Here is a 17,415-nt window from a genome sequence, read left to right on the forward strand (position 1 = left end):
TACTAGTCCTACATTTTATTTATCCACATTGATGAATCGTGTGTGTTGTACGTGTTTGTACTGAGTGCCCATGTATAGATCTACATAAAGAGAGAAAAATGAAAAGCTTTTGGATGTAGTGCACGGCAGTCTCAGTTAGTTTCTATTATTCTGGAGGCTGGTGTGGCGGATAATCTGATAGAAGACTATGCAGCTTGTCTAGAGGCACGCAGTCAGGATGCGAATGCTCCTGAAAGCTTCAAGGAAGATTCAGGTTTTTTGATATTACAGGTATTTAAGTACTTTGTTGATTTATTTATTAAGGACTATAACCCTATTTGATTGTGTTGTTTATTGATTTCTAAACATGGAGGTTGGTTCTAGTTGCGTGCTGGTTACAACCCTCAGTGTTTTCTTTTTTTGTTATGCAGCTTTTGATAAGCAATTTGAGACGACCTGCTCCCAACATTACCCACTTGCTCTTGAAGTTTGATGTTGATGGCCCAGTCGAGAGGACTGTTCTTCAGCCTAAGAGGCATTTCAGGTAAAATCACGGATTTAAATATTCTCTAGATATGTTCCCATTAAATATCTCTTGTATAAACGGCTGAGAAAGGGCACAAATGGTTGCTCTGAATGTGTGTCTCTATGCGTCATATTAGGTCCTCCCCCCCCCCCCCGGCCGCAATTTTTCAGGTGAGTGGTGAAAAACAGCCCAGCCACCTGAAGAATGCCAAAATCGGTTGGTTACGTAAAGCAGCCTAAATAATATAATATAAGATGCTTAATTGTATGCAATTGATCAGTTAAAAGTGGGTCATGGGCTGTATTTTTTTTTTGTGCTGCTTTGTTTTTCAGTAGTGGCTTTTAACTAGCAGGGCCGAAAAACAGTTGGACAAGGTTTGTGTACAAGGTGATTTTTTCTGTAATTGTCCCACAGAGTCGCCCATAGTTGCTTGCTTATGCTTGTATTGACTTCCACTTTTTGGCTTGCCCAAAGAGCATGGCCATAGTGTCGACTATCCTCTTTGTCTTAACCAAGTGTCAAGAAAACGTCCATATACTGTTGGTAGATATATCTTGTTGTCACCTACATATATCTTGTTGTCACCTACATATTACCGCCTTTATAAATTCTGGGTACTGTTTATATTTCACAAATATCCAAGTCTTTTAATGAAAAGTCGGAAATAAAAGTCTTGTCAGTTTGATCTCCACTTTGTTTTAATCCTCTTTTTTCCAAAATCTTTTGATGGATAGACATGGAGAACCAAGTGTTTGTTTGCATTGTAAATAGAATAAACAATAGTAAAGTGAGACTAGAAGGATCTTATGTTTTGGAAGGACTAGAGACTAGGATTGGGTAAATTATTTTGGTGTAGCTCCAATTTTTGAGCTGCAAGCCTGGTGATCTTATCACTTGTTTCTATGGGGCAGGATAAAATGCGATTTGTTTCTCATTACATACACTTGGTCTATTGAAGAATACCTCTTTAGGCTAGACGCATTCATAGAGATGCTTTCAGGAATTGGGTCTCCATTTAGGGGAATCAGAATTATAGTTGTACGTGTAATAACTATCATGTTAGCATGTGCTTTTGGCTCTTTAAAGTCATATATTTTCTGAGCTTCATTGATGGAGCATTTTAGGAGTGAATACTTGATGTTGAGTGAGATCCTGTTCTGTGCGACTTCTTATTTCAGCTGTTTGAGAATCTTGCTGAATGTGCTGGAAAAGTTTAGCAGACCTGAGGTAAATGCAGCTCTTCATGAGGCAGGCCTTCAGGTAATTATTACCGTTAGCGGTCAGAAATTCAGGAAGTAGCTTTTCAACTTCTACATTTGTATAACAGTCGTTTGGAATGGCAGTTGTTCTACGACCTGTGTGTTGACAGTCTCACAAGTCTACCAACTATTGAGCTTTTGCAGTCGGAAAAGTATAAATTTTTCTCAAAGGTAATTCATCCTTTTGGGATGCGGCCTTGATATGCCCTTCTCTGCTTTAAAAAACTTCTGGCCTTGTGAATTTGCAGCATTTGGATATGTTTGCTTGTGAACCACTTTCTAAGCGGAAGGCCAATCAAGTGTTGAGAACAAGCCAACTTCACCAGGTAATAAAGATTCTTCTCTTGAAGAGGTGGCTGTTTTCTGAAAAGTGACCCTAAGTCTCAATCTGGAAATGGCAGACACCTTGATGCAATGTGTGGCTAGAAAATTGCTTATTATTTGAGAATATATCTTGTTTGTTTTTTTCTTTCTCCTTAGAGGGGAGTCACAACCTTGTGAATTAGTATTATCTCAAGGAAATGCACGAATTCTAATATTCAATTTGTAGCTCTTTTAGGAAGGAATTTTTTGCTTATAGCTGTTAGAACATGAATTTTCTGGGTGCCAAAAGGCGTCAAAAGATTGGAAGTATTAAGAAAGTAAGAATTAAGTTTTTGATATTGGCTAGGTCATCCCTAGAGTTATGAAAGAGAGGGAGATACGGCCATCATTCTCAATTCTGTAGCCAAATCACTTCGTTTTTCCCCTTCTGTCTGCAGTAGGTTGTGAAGTGTATGATCTTGTGGACATTTCAACTTTCGTTATAACGTTTTGGGAAAGTTTCTTACATACTGAGGAGAACCCTTCAAAAGGTGGTGGTGTTTCTGTGCGTACTTTTGGGTGATGTTTGGGAGGCGAATTCAAACTTATGCCCTTAGTCATAAGGGTCTGCTTGAGCCATGGGATAGATCATTGCTATGTTGAGGATCCCCGTCAGCATAACAACTTTTGTAGAATTACATGAAGGGGTCTGAGCCGTTTGACTATGCCATTGGATGCTGCAATAAATGGCACGTACAAGGGAGGGAATGTATGAGGAAGTCTAGGGTCAAGGAGGGATGTCCACAACAATTTCACTATAGTAATGAGTAAAGTGGAATTGGAAGGTTGAACATTGACTCGTGAAGGAACATGAAGCAAGGGTTAAGTGAAGACGCGAGGCAGAGCAAAGGTGAATAATAAAGGGCAGTGGTAGGATAGGCAGAGAAGAGTGGCAGGCAATTGTAGGTCCACTCTTTGGCTGAAAACATGCTGACATTGAAGCGGCTATCTGTTAAGGCTAGGTCTTGTTTTGAAAAACCCTTTTTTGTTTTAAAATGGTCTAGTCTGTTGGCTTGCTGAGTATCTAACAGTCACACATCTTTTCCCCTTTCAGAGAGCCTGGTTATTGAAGCTGTTTGCAGTTCAACTTCATGTCAGTGACATGGATGTCATCACACAACGTGCAAATTGTCAACATCTTTTGTCTCAATTATTTTCAGAGGAGACAGAAAGTAGAGATCAAAACAGCAATGCTTTAACCATTTCCGGTGTGCAAATGCTGGCAAGGGCTCCATCATCAAATCTACAAAGAATGAAGGTATTTAATGGGTGCCCTGTGCTGCAGATTCTTTGTATTTCAAGGCAAGTAATGCAAGGTGCTTGGTTCCTGATGATGTGTGAGAATTAGCCTTGGATGACATCCTGGCAGCTTAAATTGAACATTTCTCAGGTTTTGGAACTTCTAGATATTGTACAGTTTCAACCTCCTGACATTGAGGCTGAACTCCCCTGGGAGCTGCAAGGTGTGAAGGAGGACTTAATGGTAATATTCCGACCAAAGTTTAGGTCCAGTTTATTTATTTTTCTTGCAAGCTATATCCTATGTTGCTCTATTATATTGCAGGTGACCGAAATACTTGCAAGTTCTGTAACCATTGATGAAGGTGGTGTCTATTATCATTCAGAACGAGGAGATCGCCTGATAGAGCTTACTGCATTTAGAGACAGGCTGTGGCAGGTGCTGAAGATTTATGTCATGCACAACAGTATCTGTATCATTTTGTTAGAGACCTACTTGGCTCAAAGCAGTTTTAAGGCTTTTGTCGTTGCAGGAATACAAGCACCTTGAGCTTCAACAGAATGTCTCGTTCAATGAACAAAGGCAAGTCAGTCTCCGAGAGGCTGTGCAGCATTTGCTGAGGTGGGCTTGGAAGTTCAATAAAAATGTTGAAGAGCAAGCATCTCAGCTGCACATGCTCGTGGGATGGTCACAACTTGTAGAGGTATTCAGTTGCTGTTGGTAAAACTGTGCCTTCTGAAATTGTCACCATATAAAGCCACCATAGAACCATGGTAGAGGAGCCAAAGTTTCAAGGCCAATGGATGTGAATCACTATTGACACTTCTGGAGGGGAGTGAGACTATCTAGCAGATCTTTTTTCAGCAGAGGAGAGAGCACTTGACTGATACTTAAGTTTAGATATTTGATGTTGGGGAAATGAGTACATGTATCCCAGATGGGAATATGTGTCCTTGGCTCCTATGGTCTATTCTTCCCGCTAGTCTTTATATATGGACTCTTCCTTTGAAATCCCGCTTTTATTTTTATGTTAAAAAGAATAAGGTATAATTGTTCCCAAAAAAAAACGGGTAGGAAATTCAAGACAATTTTAAGGTCAAAATTTGGGAAGTAATCAATGAATATGGATTGGAGGAGTGCATAATGTAAAATCATGTTGCAGGTAGGAATATCAAGACGGTTTGACCTTCTGGATTTTCGCCTACACATATTGTTTGAGTAAGTTATATGTGCAGTACTACATTCTTTTGCATAAGCTCCTCTGATCAGGATTTTAATTTTTTTTTTTTTTTCTTTGGGCTCTAGGATTCTGGATGCTTCTTTAACGGCAAGCATATCACAAGATTGTTCCCTTAAGATGGCAATCTGTTTAAGTCAAGTAAGTTATGGGTTCTAGAGAGATGTTTGGCTTTTTTGTTTATAAAGTAAGCTGTACTGATGTAGTTTCTATACATACATTTTGTGACAATTCATTTCTCCTCTTTTTCAAATAGGTGGTTATGACTTGCATGGCTAAACTGCAAGAGCTGAGTTTCAGTTGTCCTTCAGGAGAAGATACGGATGATGTAACCTGCGTTGATCTGCTATTTTCAACCCGATTATCAAATAGCGCTTGTCAAACAATACTATCCAAACTTTTAGCTGCAATGTTGCGCCATGAGACTTCCGAGACTTTACGAAGCCGGTACATTATGCTTAGTCTCTTTATTTTATGCACTTCTTGAAGTCCTGGAAAAGAACACTGCTGCAGCAGATTGTACCATCTCTACTGTGGTTCAACATCATTCTTTTACCTGGTTGCTTTATTTGCACATCTATTACACCTGTCGAAAACATTTTTTTAAAATAAACGATTATTTTATCGGCTAAAGACTGGGGAAGATAGCCAAGCAGTAAAGTAAAAGTTTCTTAAGTTCTCAATGTTGACAGGTTATCAAGAGGGAGAGGTTTAGACCCAGGATCGAGAGTAAATTGCCTGTAGCTCTAAGAGTGGGGGGCAATGAAGATGGTAATGAGCTGCTAGTGTTAGTCACATTTAGCCACTGAACAAGAGTGGAAATGAGGATCTTTCCAGGAATAGGAGTAGAGTTCAGAAGAGAGAACATTGAAACATCAGATTATATTTATATACATCTACACATACTATGACCCAGTGGCAAAGAAAATAAAATATTATTTACCAAATTCATATCTGATGGGAAGCTATGAGGGATGGTTGACTTACAGCATCAAGAAGGGGAATATGGAAAGTTCTTGGGATGGGTGACTTAGAGAATCAAGAAGGGGTATTTCTGATGTGTCTCTGGGTAGGTGACCTAGAGCATTGGAAATAAAATATTTCGTGGATTCCACGAATAAGATAACCACAAAGGAAGGAACCATGCTACAATTCGAAACGGAAAGAGACACAGTTCTAGCATCCACATCACTCCGGGTAAATTCTACACCCATAGTTCAAGAGGTGGTTTCCTTCAAGACAGAGTAAGGGTGGAAACTGCATTGAGATACGAAGGTCTCCCAGGCTCCAGAGGGATTGGAGTAGGGGTAATCAGCTGAAATGAAATCGAAAAATGGATCATTAGTGGAAGGTTGAGAAAAATTAATCATTAGTGGAAGGTGCTAAGTAGAGTTAGTTTTAGAAATTGCTCTGCATGGAATTATCGTGGCAGCGCAGTACGGGAGTGCCTCTCTCTCTCATTTTGGCCTTTTGAAGACGTTAATATAACATTTCATTTCATTTCTCAGCACTCCTGCTCACGCTGCACCCGAGACAGTCTGCTCACCTTAACGCTGCCTTTAGCACTGTTTTTGCTGCCTTTGAGCTACTGTTGCGTGGAAAAGGGCAGCACATTTGGCTTCCTGTTAGGCTACACGAGGGGAGTTGATTTCTCATGTTCTGCAAATGAAATTAAAAAGGCATATCGAAAGGCCGCTCTAAAACATCATCCTGACAAGGTACAGCAGAAGACGGTCTTCATAAAATTGCAGGTTTTTCAGGAAATTGCAGAATTGGCAGAATTTGCAGAAATTGCATAAAGCGGGCTTTTGTTGTAATTTGCAGAAATTGCACAACATGTACACCATGTATGCTTAATGTGGGAGAACATGTATGCATAATGTGGAAGCACTTGTGCGTGTAGGTCTCCTTCCGCCGCAAAATTCCCTCTCATTTTTTGGCAACGACCAAACACGAGGAAGCAGAATGATAAGCTTGACCCCTTAGAAGACGCAGTTCAAAAGTGCAAAGAAGAAATGGACGAAACCATTAACAAGATCAACGGCCACCTATTAGGGACAATAAAAATGCTCGAAGATCGCGTTTTGGCCCAAGAAAGCAAGAGCACTGCAATGGGAGATCGTGTGACTGCCCAAGACGAAGAGATTGCGTCACTCAAGAAGGAGCTCGTTAAGGCACGCTCACGAAACACGCTTGAAGAGAGAGAATTGCAACCCTCTGTAATGGAAGAACTCAACACAATCAAAGAGCAAGTGTGGGCCATCCAAGAGGGAAAGAGCAGCATAAAGAAATGACGACTTCCTCGGTGGACGTTATTAGAAAGACTCAACAGAAAGCAGATGAGGCTGAGAAATGGATTGAGGTTGCCAAGAAAGGGAAAAGCAAGGAAACAACATCCACACCCACCATTATCAACTTGACACTAGAAGAGGAGCAAAGAAGACGTGTACTCTCTCTACATGTGAGAATTTGCAGCCTTAAAGACAAAGATAATGTAGACGAAGAGGTAAAAGAACTCATGGCTTTGATGGGGGTTCATTAGCCAATGCACTCAAGAGCTTGGAGAGTGGGCAACAAGAAAAATGAGAGCAAGGGGGAAACCTCGAAAGAAAGGGTACCCATCCTTCGTTTTCCCTCTATGGAAGCGAAGGACTTTTTAAAGAAGAGACAATCTCTTAAGAAGACGGGCATCTTTCTCGGGGATGATCTTACCCTCTCACAGGTCGCCCATATGCAGGACTTATTGCCAGAGATTAGAGCGGCAAGGGACAAAGGTAAGATTGCTTTTTACCGAGATGGAAGAGTAGTGATATTGGAGCCATGCTCCACATGACGGTGTGAGGCCTATGGGGGACCACACTCAAAAGTCGCTACCTAGAATTGTAATGGATCCATGCGTCTTGATGTGGGTGCTTTTGAGGAGAGTTTTACCGGGAGAGACATCATCTTCTACTTTGAGACACATCAGGCCCCTGGGCAGTCTATGCCCCACATTAGTGAATATAGATGGGAGACAGCCTGTAGACAGGAGACACGATCAAAGCACATAGGACGGGGTTCAGGAGGAGTGGGAGTGTTTTTTAGGGAGGAGTTGTAGCCATTGATGCATATAGCTCGCAGGCATGAGCAAGCTAGGTACATGTGGGTGAGATTGAGAGCAGAGACTGGTAGATATCTTTACATTGCTATTAGCTACTTTTCCCCGAGTACGTCAGTATATGCACCACCCAGAGGACAATTCCCTTTTCTATTTTAGATGATGACATATGGGAATTCTCTAGAGATGGTGACAAATCATACTAGGGGACTTCAATGCTAGGACTACCCATAATCAAAAAATATTTAATGATACTTCAGAGGAGATGCTTAGAGAGCTGGATGTTGCAGAGACGGGCCTATCCCAGACTATCACAGGATAGGGAACATACAGAGTATGGCCGGCGCTTGATAGACATGGGGACTGCACATGGATCGGCCATCTTGAATGGCCTACAGAGATTTCCCGTTGCGGGAGGTTTCACATGCTTTCCACATAGACATGGAGCCAACACAGTGGATTATGTCATGGCACAACCGAGCCTCGTCTCTAGTATCCAAGATCTCATAGTTGGGCCCAGACCTGTTGGGGTGGCAGTGGATCATGCTATTGTGTCGTTGACCATCTTTTTCCAGTTCAGTGTAGCACACAATCCACGGGTAGTAGTCCCTACTCGCTACACCTTCACGTGGGAGACGGATTCTGTATACATAGATAGTATGTACAAACGTGTATGCACTGAGAAGCCAGAGCGACCTCTGGAGAAGCTTGCTACTATACTGACACAAACATTACATGATGTAGCAGAAGAGGCATGCTCACACACCCAGCCTGAGCAGTGACACCGTTCTGGGAGCATGTCTCAGAATAGCTGGTATGACGAGGAATGTCGCCAGACTAGAGCTAGACTTCAGAGGAAAGTGCTTTTGTCACAAGACGGACACCACGTGCCAATAGAAAAGCACAGACTGAACAAACTTTTAGCACTTCCATAACAACTGAATTGAAAGAGAGAGACGACACGCGACACGGAGTAGCGGAATTTCACCCTAGAGAGTATTGGCCCCAAACCTTGCCGCCCCTTTCGGTATTTCTTTATATTGCATTAGCACAGTACAAGCCGATACTCGAGACTCTGTACTTTCTCCGGGAAGCATGCCAGAGAATGAGCCCTAACCTCATATTTAAAGGCTCTAGGCTCCAAAAGCAGTTTTACATGAAAAGCCTTCAAACTCAAAAGCTTTTGGTCCAAAAGCAATGCCAAAAAGCTGCTAGCGTAAATCACGGAATTTCGTACAGCAGTCATCGTGTCATAATCTAGTGACGTGGCCTAACAGTGACGTCCCTAACCCTAGACACAAAGGAGTTGCAAGACCGGACATAGAGGTTGGCAGATAGGCTCGTGAAACGCGCTCACTTTGCCACGTGGCAGCAGCGTACGGACCCCCGAAAATTGCGGCGGAATATCCGGAAAAGCAGGGTTGACATAGGCTGAGCTGTACGGCCTGCTTTTTCTACGCAATGGCTGATAAAAATCCCTACGCAATGTTATGGGCATCTTTTGCTTTATTTGCACGCAAGTTGGAAAGAGCTTTTGTGAGAGATAGAGCCTTTGCTTTATTTTAAGAGGCTTTTGAGCTTTTGATTTTCAGCTTTTGGGACTCTGCTTTTAGCATCCCTTGTAAATTCTTTAAATTGGCCTTTTGGGCTCCCACTCTGCAGAGCATTTGGACGCAGAGTCTGAGATTGAGACCTGAAGGCTCGCTTGTATTTTGAGTTGCAGATTAATATAAAAAGATATACCAAAAGGGGTGCCAGTCTTTGGGGCCAATATCTCTAGGCACGGAACTCCACCGGGCCAATGTTAAATCAATTGTGAATTGTTTTGAAGTGGTTATTTGGTGTTGTCGTGGTAGATTCTTGACTTGGAGTGTCCAAGTCTGTTATAGTGTTATCAGAGCACGACCGATTTCTCTTCTACGGAAAATCCGATCCCTAATTTTTTTTCCGCGGCACCTATGGCTTCAGCAAGGATCAGTCTACTCCCTCTGTATCCGGAGATGCGGCAAGGGATCACAACGAAGATTCTGGCAAGGAGTATAGCCCGCCTCGGCCTACTCAGGCGGAGCATTGAGAGATGGAGCGTCGTCAATTGATTGGCGACGCAACGAAGATGATGCTCAATTTTACGAAGGACCCAAAATTTGCAAAATATATGAGCGAGACTTCTTTTCAGGAAGTGCATGCGCAGTGGTAGAAAACCACAACACCACCCCCAAAACCCGCTCTCAAGAAACCTTCTGTTCACAAGAAATATTCAGAGAAAGAATTAGAAGAGGTGGTTGATGACGAATTGCTTTGCTTTTTGACGCGCAAAACAAAGCTAAAAAGCACGGCAAAAAGCAGAAGAAAGGCACTGACTTTCCGGGTTATTTGGGTCGTCAGTCGACATTTGAAAAGGCAAAGAATCAGACGAAGCGTGTTCGATTTGAAGAAGTATCCAAATCTTCTTCTTCTTCTTCATCTGAGAGTTCTTCTAGCTCATCTGACTGAAGTGAAGAAGACCGCAAAGGCAAAAAGCGAAGCAAGAAACAACGCTTTGGAATGGGCAAGAAAAAGGCAAAGAAGTTTAAATCTCGCCCAGTGAGTGACAGTTCTACAGAGGACTCGTCTACAAACATTTCAGGCTCTGACGACTTCTTCTTTTATGCAAAGAAGAAGAATTTCTACAAAGCCAACCAATATGACTTTCGGAAAGACAAAAGGAAGAAAGTCTGAGAGTTTAAGGAAGGTGGACAATCAATTAAATTTGACACGTTTTTTGGCTCTAGAGATGCTTCGAAGACCTTGTCTTTCGTACAACAGTTTGACATCGCTTTCGCGGGAGGGCGTTACTCAGAGCACTCTAAGATTCGGAGAGCTGCCTCTTACTTTAACGGCAATGCTCGAACTTAGTGGTCCACGCTTCTATTAAACAAGACTGCGCCAGTTAAATGGCTGAAATTCAAGAGGCTTTTAATTTTCTTCTTGGTTCACTCGAGAGTATGAACGGGATATTCGAACCTCTTGGAATGATCTTCGGATGACCAAGAAAGATACAGTGGACGCTTATTGCGAGAGATTCTGGAGCTCTTTTCTACCCACCTCTTCATTTAAGAAGATCTCGTTCAAGGAACAGATTGAGCAGTTTACCTTGGGTCTACCTACAGAGATCCGAGATCACTGCTTGGAACAGAAGTCAGCTTCTATTCAGGAGTTGATGAGTCATGCAAAGCGGGGTTTTGCCATTCACTCTGGCAGTCTGACCTACCCCACTGATGAGGTCATGACACAACGAGCCGAACAGACTTCAGCGAATGAAAGTAGAAAGAGAAAGAGCAACCCAGAAAAGAAGGATGCACGACCCAAGCTTACTCTTGAGGAGAGAGCTCGCTTCATCAGGGAGGGGAAGTGCTTTGGATGCGGGGAACATAGACATATCTCCGCGAAGTACCCTAACAAGGCACCGAATGAACAAGACAAAGAAAGGCCAGAAAGTTCTAAAGCAATTGAGAGACGTGGCAGAAAAGGCAGATAAAAAGCAGAACTGGTACCACATGGCATGGGACTTGAACGGAATCAAATGAATGAAAGTACAAACTTTGCCGCTTTTGGGGGCAAAGTGAAGGATCAGGAAGCGCTTTTGAAGGAGCCAAGGCCAACTTCTTTTCACTTGGAATTTGCGGCTCGATTTGGAACTACGCCTGACAGGTTGAGGCCACAGGCGGAGGTAGTTCGAGTGGCACCCGGACGGGATGTTGCCATTACACCAAGCATTGGCAAACGTTGTTTGCAATGACAGGGGTGTTCAGGGAACGCGAGTGACGTTCTACTCGAAATCCCTTGGTACCACAAGAACTACGCCGTGGTTGACTACCGGGCCGAGAAAGTGACTTTGACAAATGAAGGGCTCAGAGATTGTACTTGATGAACTTCAGTTTCTTTACTCATTCTTTTGGGAGAGAACTGAACGATGGATAAAGGTCGAATATGTTCTGACCTGAACAAAAGAACACTAAGATTTTTCTCTCCACTCATGCCGATTGCTTTTTAGAGGGCCTGAGGATTATACCATTGATCTGATATCTGGAAGCAGGCCACTGAACCAGCCACCTTACCGTGTGAGCCGAGCACAGAATGAAGAGATTATGAATCGAGTGAAAGACCTTGGAAAAGGGTCTTATCCAATGTTGTTGGTTTTGAAGAAAGACGGATCTTGGAGAATGTGCATTGTCACAAACGAGAGCGCATAACAATATAAAATACATTCGGATAGATAGAATTTATCACTTATTTCTGAAGCCAAAGGATATAGAGAGAAATAGATAGAGAGAGAGATAGAGAGTGAGAAGATCGACACAGTACTGGGGACCAGAAGTTGGGCTGGTCCCCCCCCCCCTAGAGAGAATCCTTTATTAGGGAGAATCTTTTTACAAGCACAATAATCGGAGAAAACCCCTCCATTCTAAATCTCGGACTCAATGGTCGTTCCTTCCCGTAAGGGAAATCCGAGAGACGAGCTCTCAATCCTTTTTCCGTCTGTACTCGGAGTCGAGACTCCGCAGACAATTTCCGAATTCTGTTCCCGGAATTCCCCGGAATTCCGTTCCGCTTTTTTAAGAAAAGCTTCTCAAAACCCATCTTTATTCTTGTGCTTGCGTCTTTACGCGTATTCCTCTTTCTAGTTCGGATTTCCTCTCGACTATGGATATCCCCTTTCCGATGCACCCGTCACCCACCAGTTGACTAACTTTCCATCTTGAAATCTGCACCAAAAAATTAGGATTAGGTTCATTCCATGGTCGTAGCCGAGCACAGCATGGTCCATCAGCTCTTGGACAAACAATGTTTCTTTGGCGGCGATGGTAGTCCCAAGATAGCAATCGCACTGGACCTCCAAGGTCATCTGCTCGTGAAGAGACATCTACTGAGAGATGTCGAGAATGGGCTTGATGATTCTCTGAGAAGAAAGCAATGTCCCTATCTCTGAAACTGTCCTCAAAGGCACCAACGTTTAACCTCATGGATCCATTACAATTCAAAGTAGCCATGTTCACTGTGGTCCCATAAGTCTCACACCTAGAGCGCCCTTGTAACAAACTTGGACACTTCAAGTCCAGATTCTACCGCGACACAACAGAGAATCACTTCAAAACAGTTCACAATTCATAGTTGAGTCGACACGGCCTGGCGATGTTTCGTGCCTAGATATATTGGCCCCAAAGACTAGCGCCCCTTTCGATATTTAGTTTTGTATTAATCTGTGTTCAAAGTACAAGAGAGTGGGTAGGTGCGTACTCTGAGAATCCGCGTCTAGATGCTCTGAGAAGTGAGGCCCTGCCCACTTATTTATTGGTTACAAGGGATGCCCGAAAGCAGAGCCCCAATAGCTTTCAATTTTAAAAGCGTCTTAAAATAAAGCAATGGCCCAAAAGCTTTGCTAAAATCAGCCGGCGTAAAATTAGGATTTTCGAATGTTGCCACGTCATCAGCATCCCCGCAAAAGCAACAATTCCGTACATTGTGCCACGTCATCTTGTCAGCGCGTTTTGCGTCGAAAATTCCGGGATTGTTGTACGGGCTACCACGTGTATTGCCCGACTCAGTGAGTGTGTCTAGGGCTTGCTACCACTCTGTCGAGAGGCATGCCGTGTCACCCATTTGTGACAGTCCCTCTTCAATCACCACCCGACCATCTGTCTAAAAGGCCATCTTTGCCTTCTCCCTTGCTGCCGTAATCTCTGGCATTACCTCTCTCGAATACGCAAGCTGTGAGAGAGTGAGTTGGGGCTTGATAGATGCTCACATTATAGAGAGCAGACGAAGTATGTGAGATACCTCACGGAGGTGACGGATGCACATGGGTTAGCCATATATAATGCCTTACAACGATTTCTTGGAGCAGCCGGAGGCTAAATCAAGAGATGGGAAAAGGGAAAAGCCACACTGGTGGACGGTAGTGTGAGTGCAGTTCAGACGACAGGTGAGTAATTGGGCAGTGGGTGAGGGTGTACGAGCAAAGGGCCATGCCTTTTTCGGGAGGGGTTTCTCCACTCTTGATCATATTCTGACACTCAATGCCATCATTGAGGGGGGCAGGTCACATGGGAGACGGATTTATTGTAGCTTTGTGGATTTCCGGAAAGCATTTGACATGGTACTGAGAGCTTGATGGATGCGCAGACTGCAGGAGATGGGGATGCCCATAGTGTTGATTTGGGGGATTATGGCTCTATACAGATCAGTGATGGCACATGTACGCACTCCGGAGGGAGTCTCTGATTTGGTTCACTCCACCATTGGGGTGAAACATGGTTGCCCATTGTCTCCTACTCTATTTGATATGTATGTTGAGGTGTTTGATTACATTGATAGAGAGGGTGATAGAGGTGCCCAGCTGGAAGGGACGTGGACCCATTGTTGTTATATGCTGATGATATTGTGTTGATCTCTGACTCACCAGAGGGTATGCAGTGACAGTTTGCAGAGGATAGTGGATTGTCTGTAAACCTTGGTAAAACGAAGGTTATGGTGTTTAACATCACACCACAGTGGATCGGGAGATCAGCGCCGACTTTCACATATGGTCTCAGAGCATGTGGACGGAGGGTTTTAGAGTGAGAGCCCTCCCACTCTCTTGTACTTTGAACACAGATTAATACAAAAAGAATCGCGCCGGGAGATGTCTTCAAGACAACTTTTGGGACGACCTTCGATTTATTAGAATTTTTGGTGATGCCTTTTGGCCTTACCAATGCTCTAGCGACCTTTAACCGAATGATGGACATGATGTTTAGAGAGTATAGATCTTTTCTTGACACTTTCGTTGATGACATTATTGTCTTCTCCAAGGATGAGGTAGGACATAGAGAACATCTGCTACAGGTCTTTCACGCATTGCGAGATCACAAGTTGGTGATTAATGCAAAGAAGAGTGAATGTTCCCTACTAGAGATACACTTTTTGGGACACATCGTCTCAGTAGCAAGAGTGCAGATGGACCCAGCCAAGATTGAGACTATTTGAAGAATGTCCATAAAGTTAGAAGCTTCTTGGGCTTATGTTCTTACTACCGGCGGTTCATTAAAAAGTTTGCAGAGGTTACTTCCCCTATGCATATTTTGACCCAGAAAGGAGTCCCTTTCTCGTGGGTACTCACAGAGGTGACTGCCTTTCAGACATTGAAAGAGAATTGAAGTATTTCGTGATGCTTGTGGTCGTAGTCTGGGTGTGGTTTTAATGCAAGAAGGCCACGTCATTGCCTATGAGAGGCGATTGATTTCAATGCCGGAATTGATAGCACAGATATATGAGAAAGAGCTTTTGGTGGTTATCCAAGCTCTTACTCAGTGGCGACATTACCTACTCGGAGCTGATTTTACAGTCTTGACAGATCACCAGAGTTTACCCTACTTCTTGTCACAGAAGCAGCTATCGGAAAAGTAGATGTGGTGGGCGAACATCTTGTCACAGTTTCACTTCCAGATTGTCCATGTGCAGGGACAGAAGAAATGATGAGCGCGCGGCGGTGTGTGCAAGTGAAAGAGCACGCGAGGAAGTGCAGTGTGTGTGCAGAGAGGGGAGGCAAAGGCCAGCAGGAGAGGAAGCGCTAGCAGATGAGAGAGGGCATGCTACACGTGAGATGAGGGGAAATGATAAGTGAGTTAATTTACTCACTTGTTCCCTTTATTAAAAGTATAGGACCAATTTATAAGTTAGTGGCCAAGTTCAATGTGAACTTGGCCAAAGGTTAGTACCTTTAAAATATACATTAAAAGGGGGCCATTTGGGCTACATTAAAAGGGGGCCATATGGGCCTTTAATCCAACAACCTCCCACATAAAGGCATAAATGGCGCCTTTAAGCTACGTGACTCCCACCATCTCTATGCATAGATGATGTTGTGCTTTGGGTAAGCACTTAGTGAGAGCATCGGTTGGATTTTGTGATGCATGGACCTTAAGCAATGTAATAAGGCCATCCTCAAGCACTTCTCGTATGAAGTGATACCGCACATCAATATGCTTTGTGCGTGCATGAAACATGGCGTTCTTTGCCAGGCATATGGCACTCTGGCTATCACAACCAAGCATAGGTGCCTTGGCAGGCAAACCAAACTCACTGCATAGGCGTGCTAACCAAATAGCTTCTTTGGAAGCCTCAGTGGCTGAAATATATTCAGCCTCTGTCGTAGACAATGCAACAATCTTTTGCAATCTAGAACACCATGAAACAACACCTCCCGCAAGAGTAAATACATAGCCACTTGTGGACTTCCGTGTATCCACATCACAAGCCATGTCAGAGTCACAAAATCCTTTCAATTCCATTGGTCCTTTACCATAGCGGAGGCATTTGTTTTCAGTCCCTTTCAAGTACCTCATAATGGACTTCACTGCATCCCAATGCAACCTGCTTGGATTATCCATAAATCGGCTAATAACTCCCACTGCATGGGCTATGTCAGGCCTAGTAGCAACCATAGCATACATAAGTGAACCACAAGCTGAAGCATAAGGCACACTTTGCATGTCATTGGCTTCTTCCTTTGACTTGGGACAATCATCCTTGGAGATTTTAACATATGGCTGTAATGGCACACCAAGAGCTTTGCTTCAGCCATGTTAAATCTGTCCAGCACCTTTTGAATGTACTTTTCTTGCGACAAATACAATATGCGCTTGTCTCTTTGCCGTGTAACACGCACTCCAAGTATATGTTCAGCTGCCCCAAGGCCTTTCATTGAAAACGCAGATTTCAGCTACCCTTTAAGAGCATAAGAGTGCTTCTTTTCTTTGCAGCTATCAACATATGGTCGACATAGAGCACAAGAATGATAGGGCTGCCATCCTCATCACGTTTGGTATACAAACAATGGTCTGCATGGCTTCTTTTGTAACCATGTTTAAGCATGAAGTGATCAAACTTCTTGTACCACTGTCTACATGATTGTTTCAACCCATACAAGCTTCTATTGAGCATACATACCAAATATTCCTTGCCAGGGATGATAAAACCCTTGGGTTGCTTCATGTAAAGCTCTTCTTCCACATCACCATGCAAGAAAGCGGTATGTACGTCCATTTGGTCCATTTCCAAATCAAGAGCAGCCACAATGGCAAACAATACACGCAAAGTGGTCATCTTCACAACAGGAGAGAACACTTTCTGAAAGTCTATGCCCTTGGTTTGAACATATCCCTTTGCAACAAGCCTTGCCTTATACTTGGGTTTTGCATCAACAGTCTTCATTTTATACATCCATTTGTTAGGAATAGCCTTCCTTTCTTTGGGCAATTGAACCAAATCCCAAGTATGATTAGCATGCAAAGCTTTAATCTCTTCCTGCATAGCAAGCTCCCACTTGTCGCTGTGCTCACATGTCTTCGCCTCTTTATACGTAAGAGGCTCTCCCTCATCTGTCAACATAATGTAATGCAAAGAGGGGTCATATCGACTCATAGGCCATCTTTGACGAGTAGACCGCCTCACCCAATGATCCACATTATCCGGCAATGGGTTTACATCAGGTGGCATACAAAGTCATCAACAATGGGCTGCTGTATTTCATTTTCAGCACCATTTTCAACATTGTTTCTTGGTTGCAAATGCCCTTCAGGAGCCTCAATTTGTTGTCCAACATCATCTGGCTCAAACACCATTGGATCATCTACATTTTCAGCCATTTGTGGTGCATCTTGAGGGTCAAAAATAGGCCTAACAGGTGGCTGGTCA

General features: G+C 43.3%; 1 protein-coding gene across 5 annotated transcripts in view; it reads left to right on the forward strand.

Annotated features, from left to right (window-relative positions):
- The window catches only part of EMB3142 (nuclear pore complex protein (DUF3414)), a 108,992-nt gene that overhangs the window by 50,910 nt on the left and 40,667 nt on the right, over window positions 1–17,415 (forward strand). For all 5 annotated transcript variants that reach the window (XR_015189491.1, XM_086522340.1, XM_086522313.1 and 2 more), the window contains 12 exons: window positions 120–270; window positions 411–523; window positions 1,684–1,765; window positions 1,849–1,935; window positions 2,013–2,090; window positions 3,182–3,385; window positions 3,518–3,610; window positions 3,692–3,805; window positions 3,900–4,070; window positions 4,530–4,585; window positions 4,673–4,745; window positions 4,861–5,051. Coding sequence is in view for 4 of the 5 variants with exons in the window: in XM_086522340.1 (XP_086378466.1) it covers window positions 120–270; window positions 411–523; window positions 1,684–1,765; window positions 1,849–1,935; window positions 2,013–2,090; window positions 3,182–3,385; window positions 3,518–3,610; window positions 3,692–3,805; window positions 3,900–4,070; window positions 4,530–4,585; window positions 4,673–4,745; window positions 4,861–5,051 (1,413 nt within the window). In the remaining variant the exon portion in view is untranslated. The remainder of the gene's footprint in view (window positions 1–119; window positions 271–410; window positions 524–1,683; window positions 1,766–1,848; window positions 1,936–2,012; window positions 2,091–3,181; window positions 3,386–3,517; window positions 3,611–3,691; window positions 3,806–3,899; window positions 4,071–4,529; window positions 4,586–4,672; window positions 4,746–4,860; window positions 5,052–17,415) is intronic.

The sequence above is a fragment of the Adiantum capillus-veneris genome, chromosome 1 (genome assembly GCF_014529385.1).
Source record: "Adiantum capillus-veneris isolate H3 chromosome 1, ASM1452938v2, whole genome shotgun sequence".
NCBI lineage: Eukaryota > Viridiplantae > Streptophyta > Polypodiopsida > Polypodiales > Pteridaceae > Adiantum > Adiantum capillus-veneris.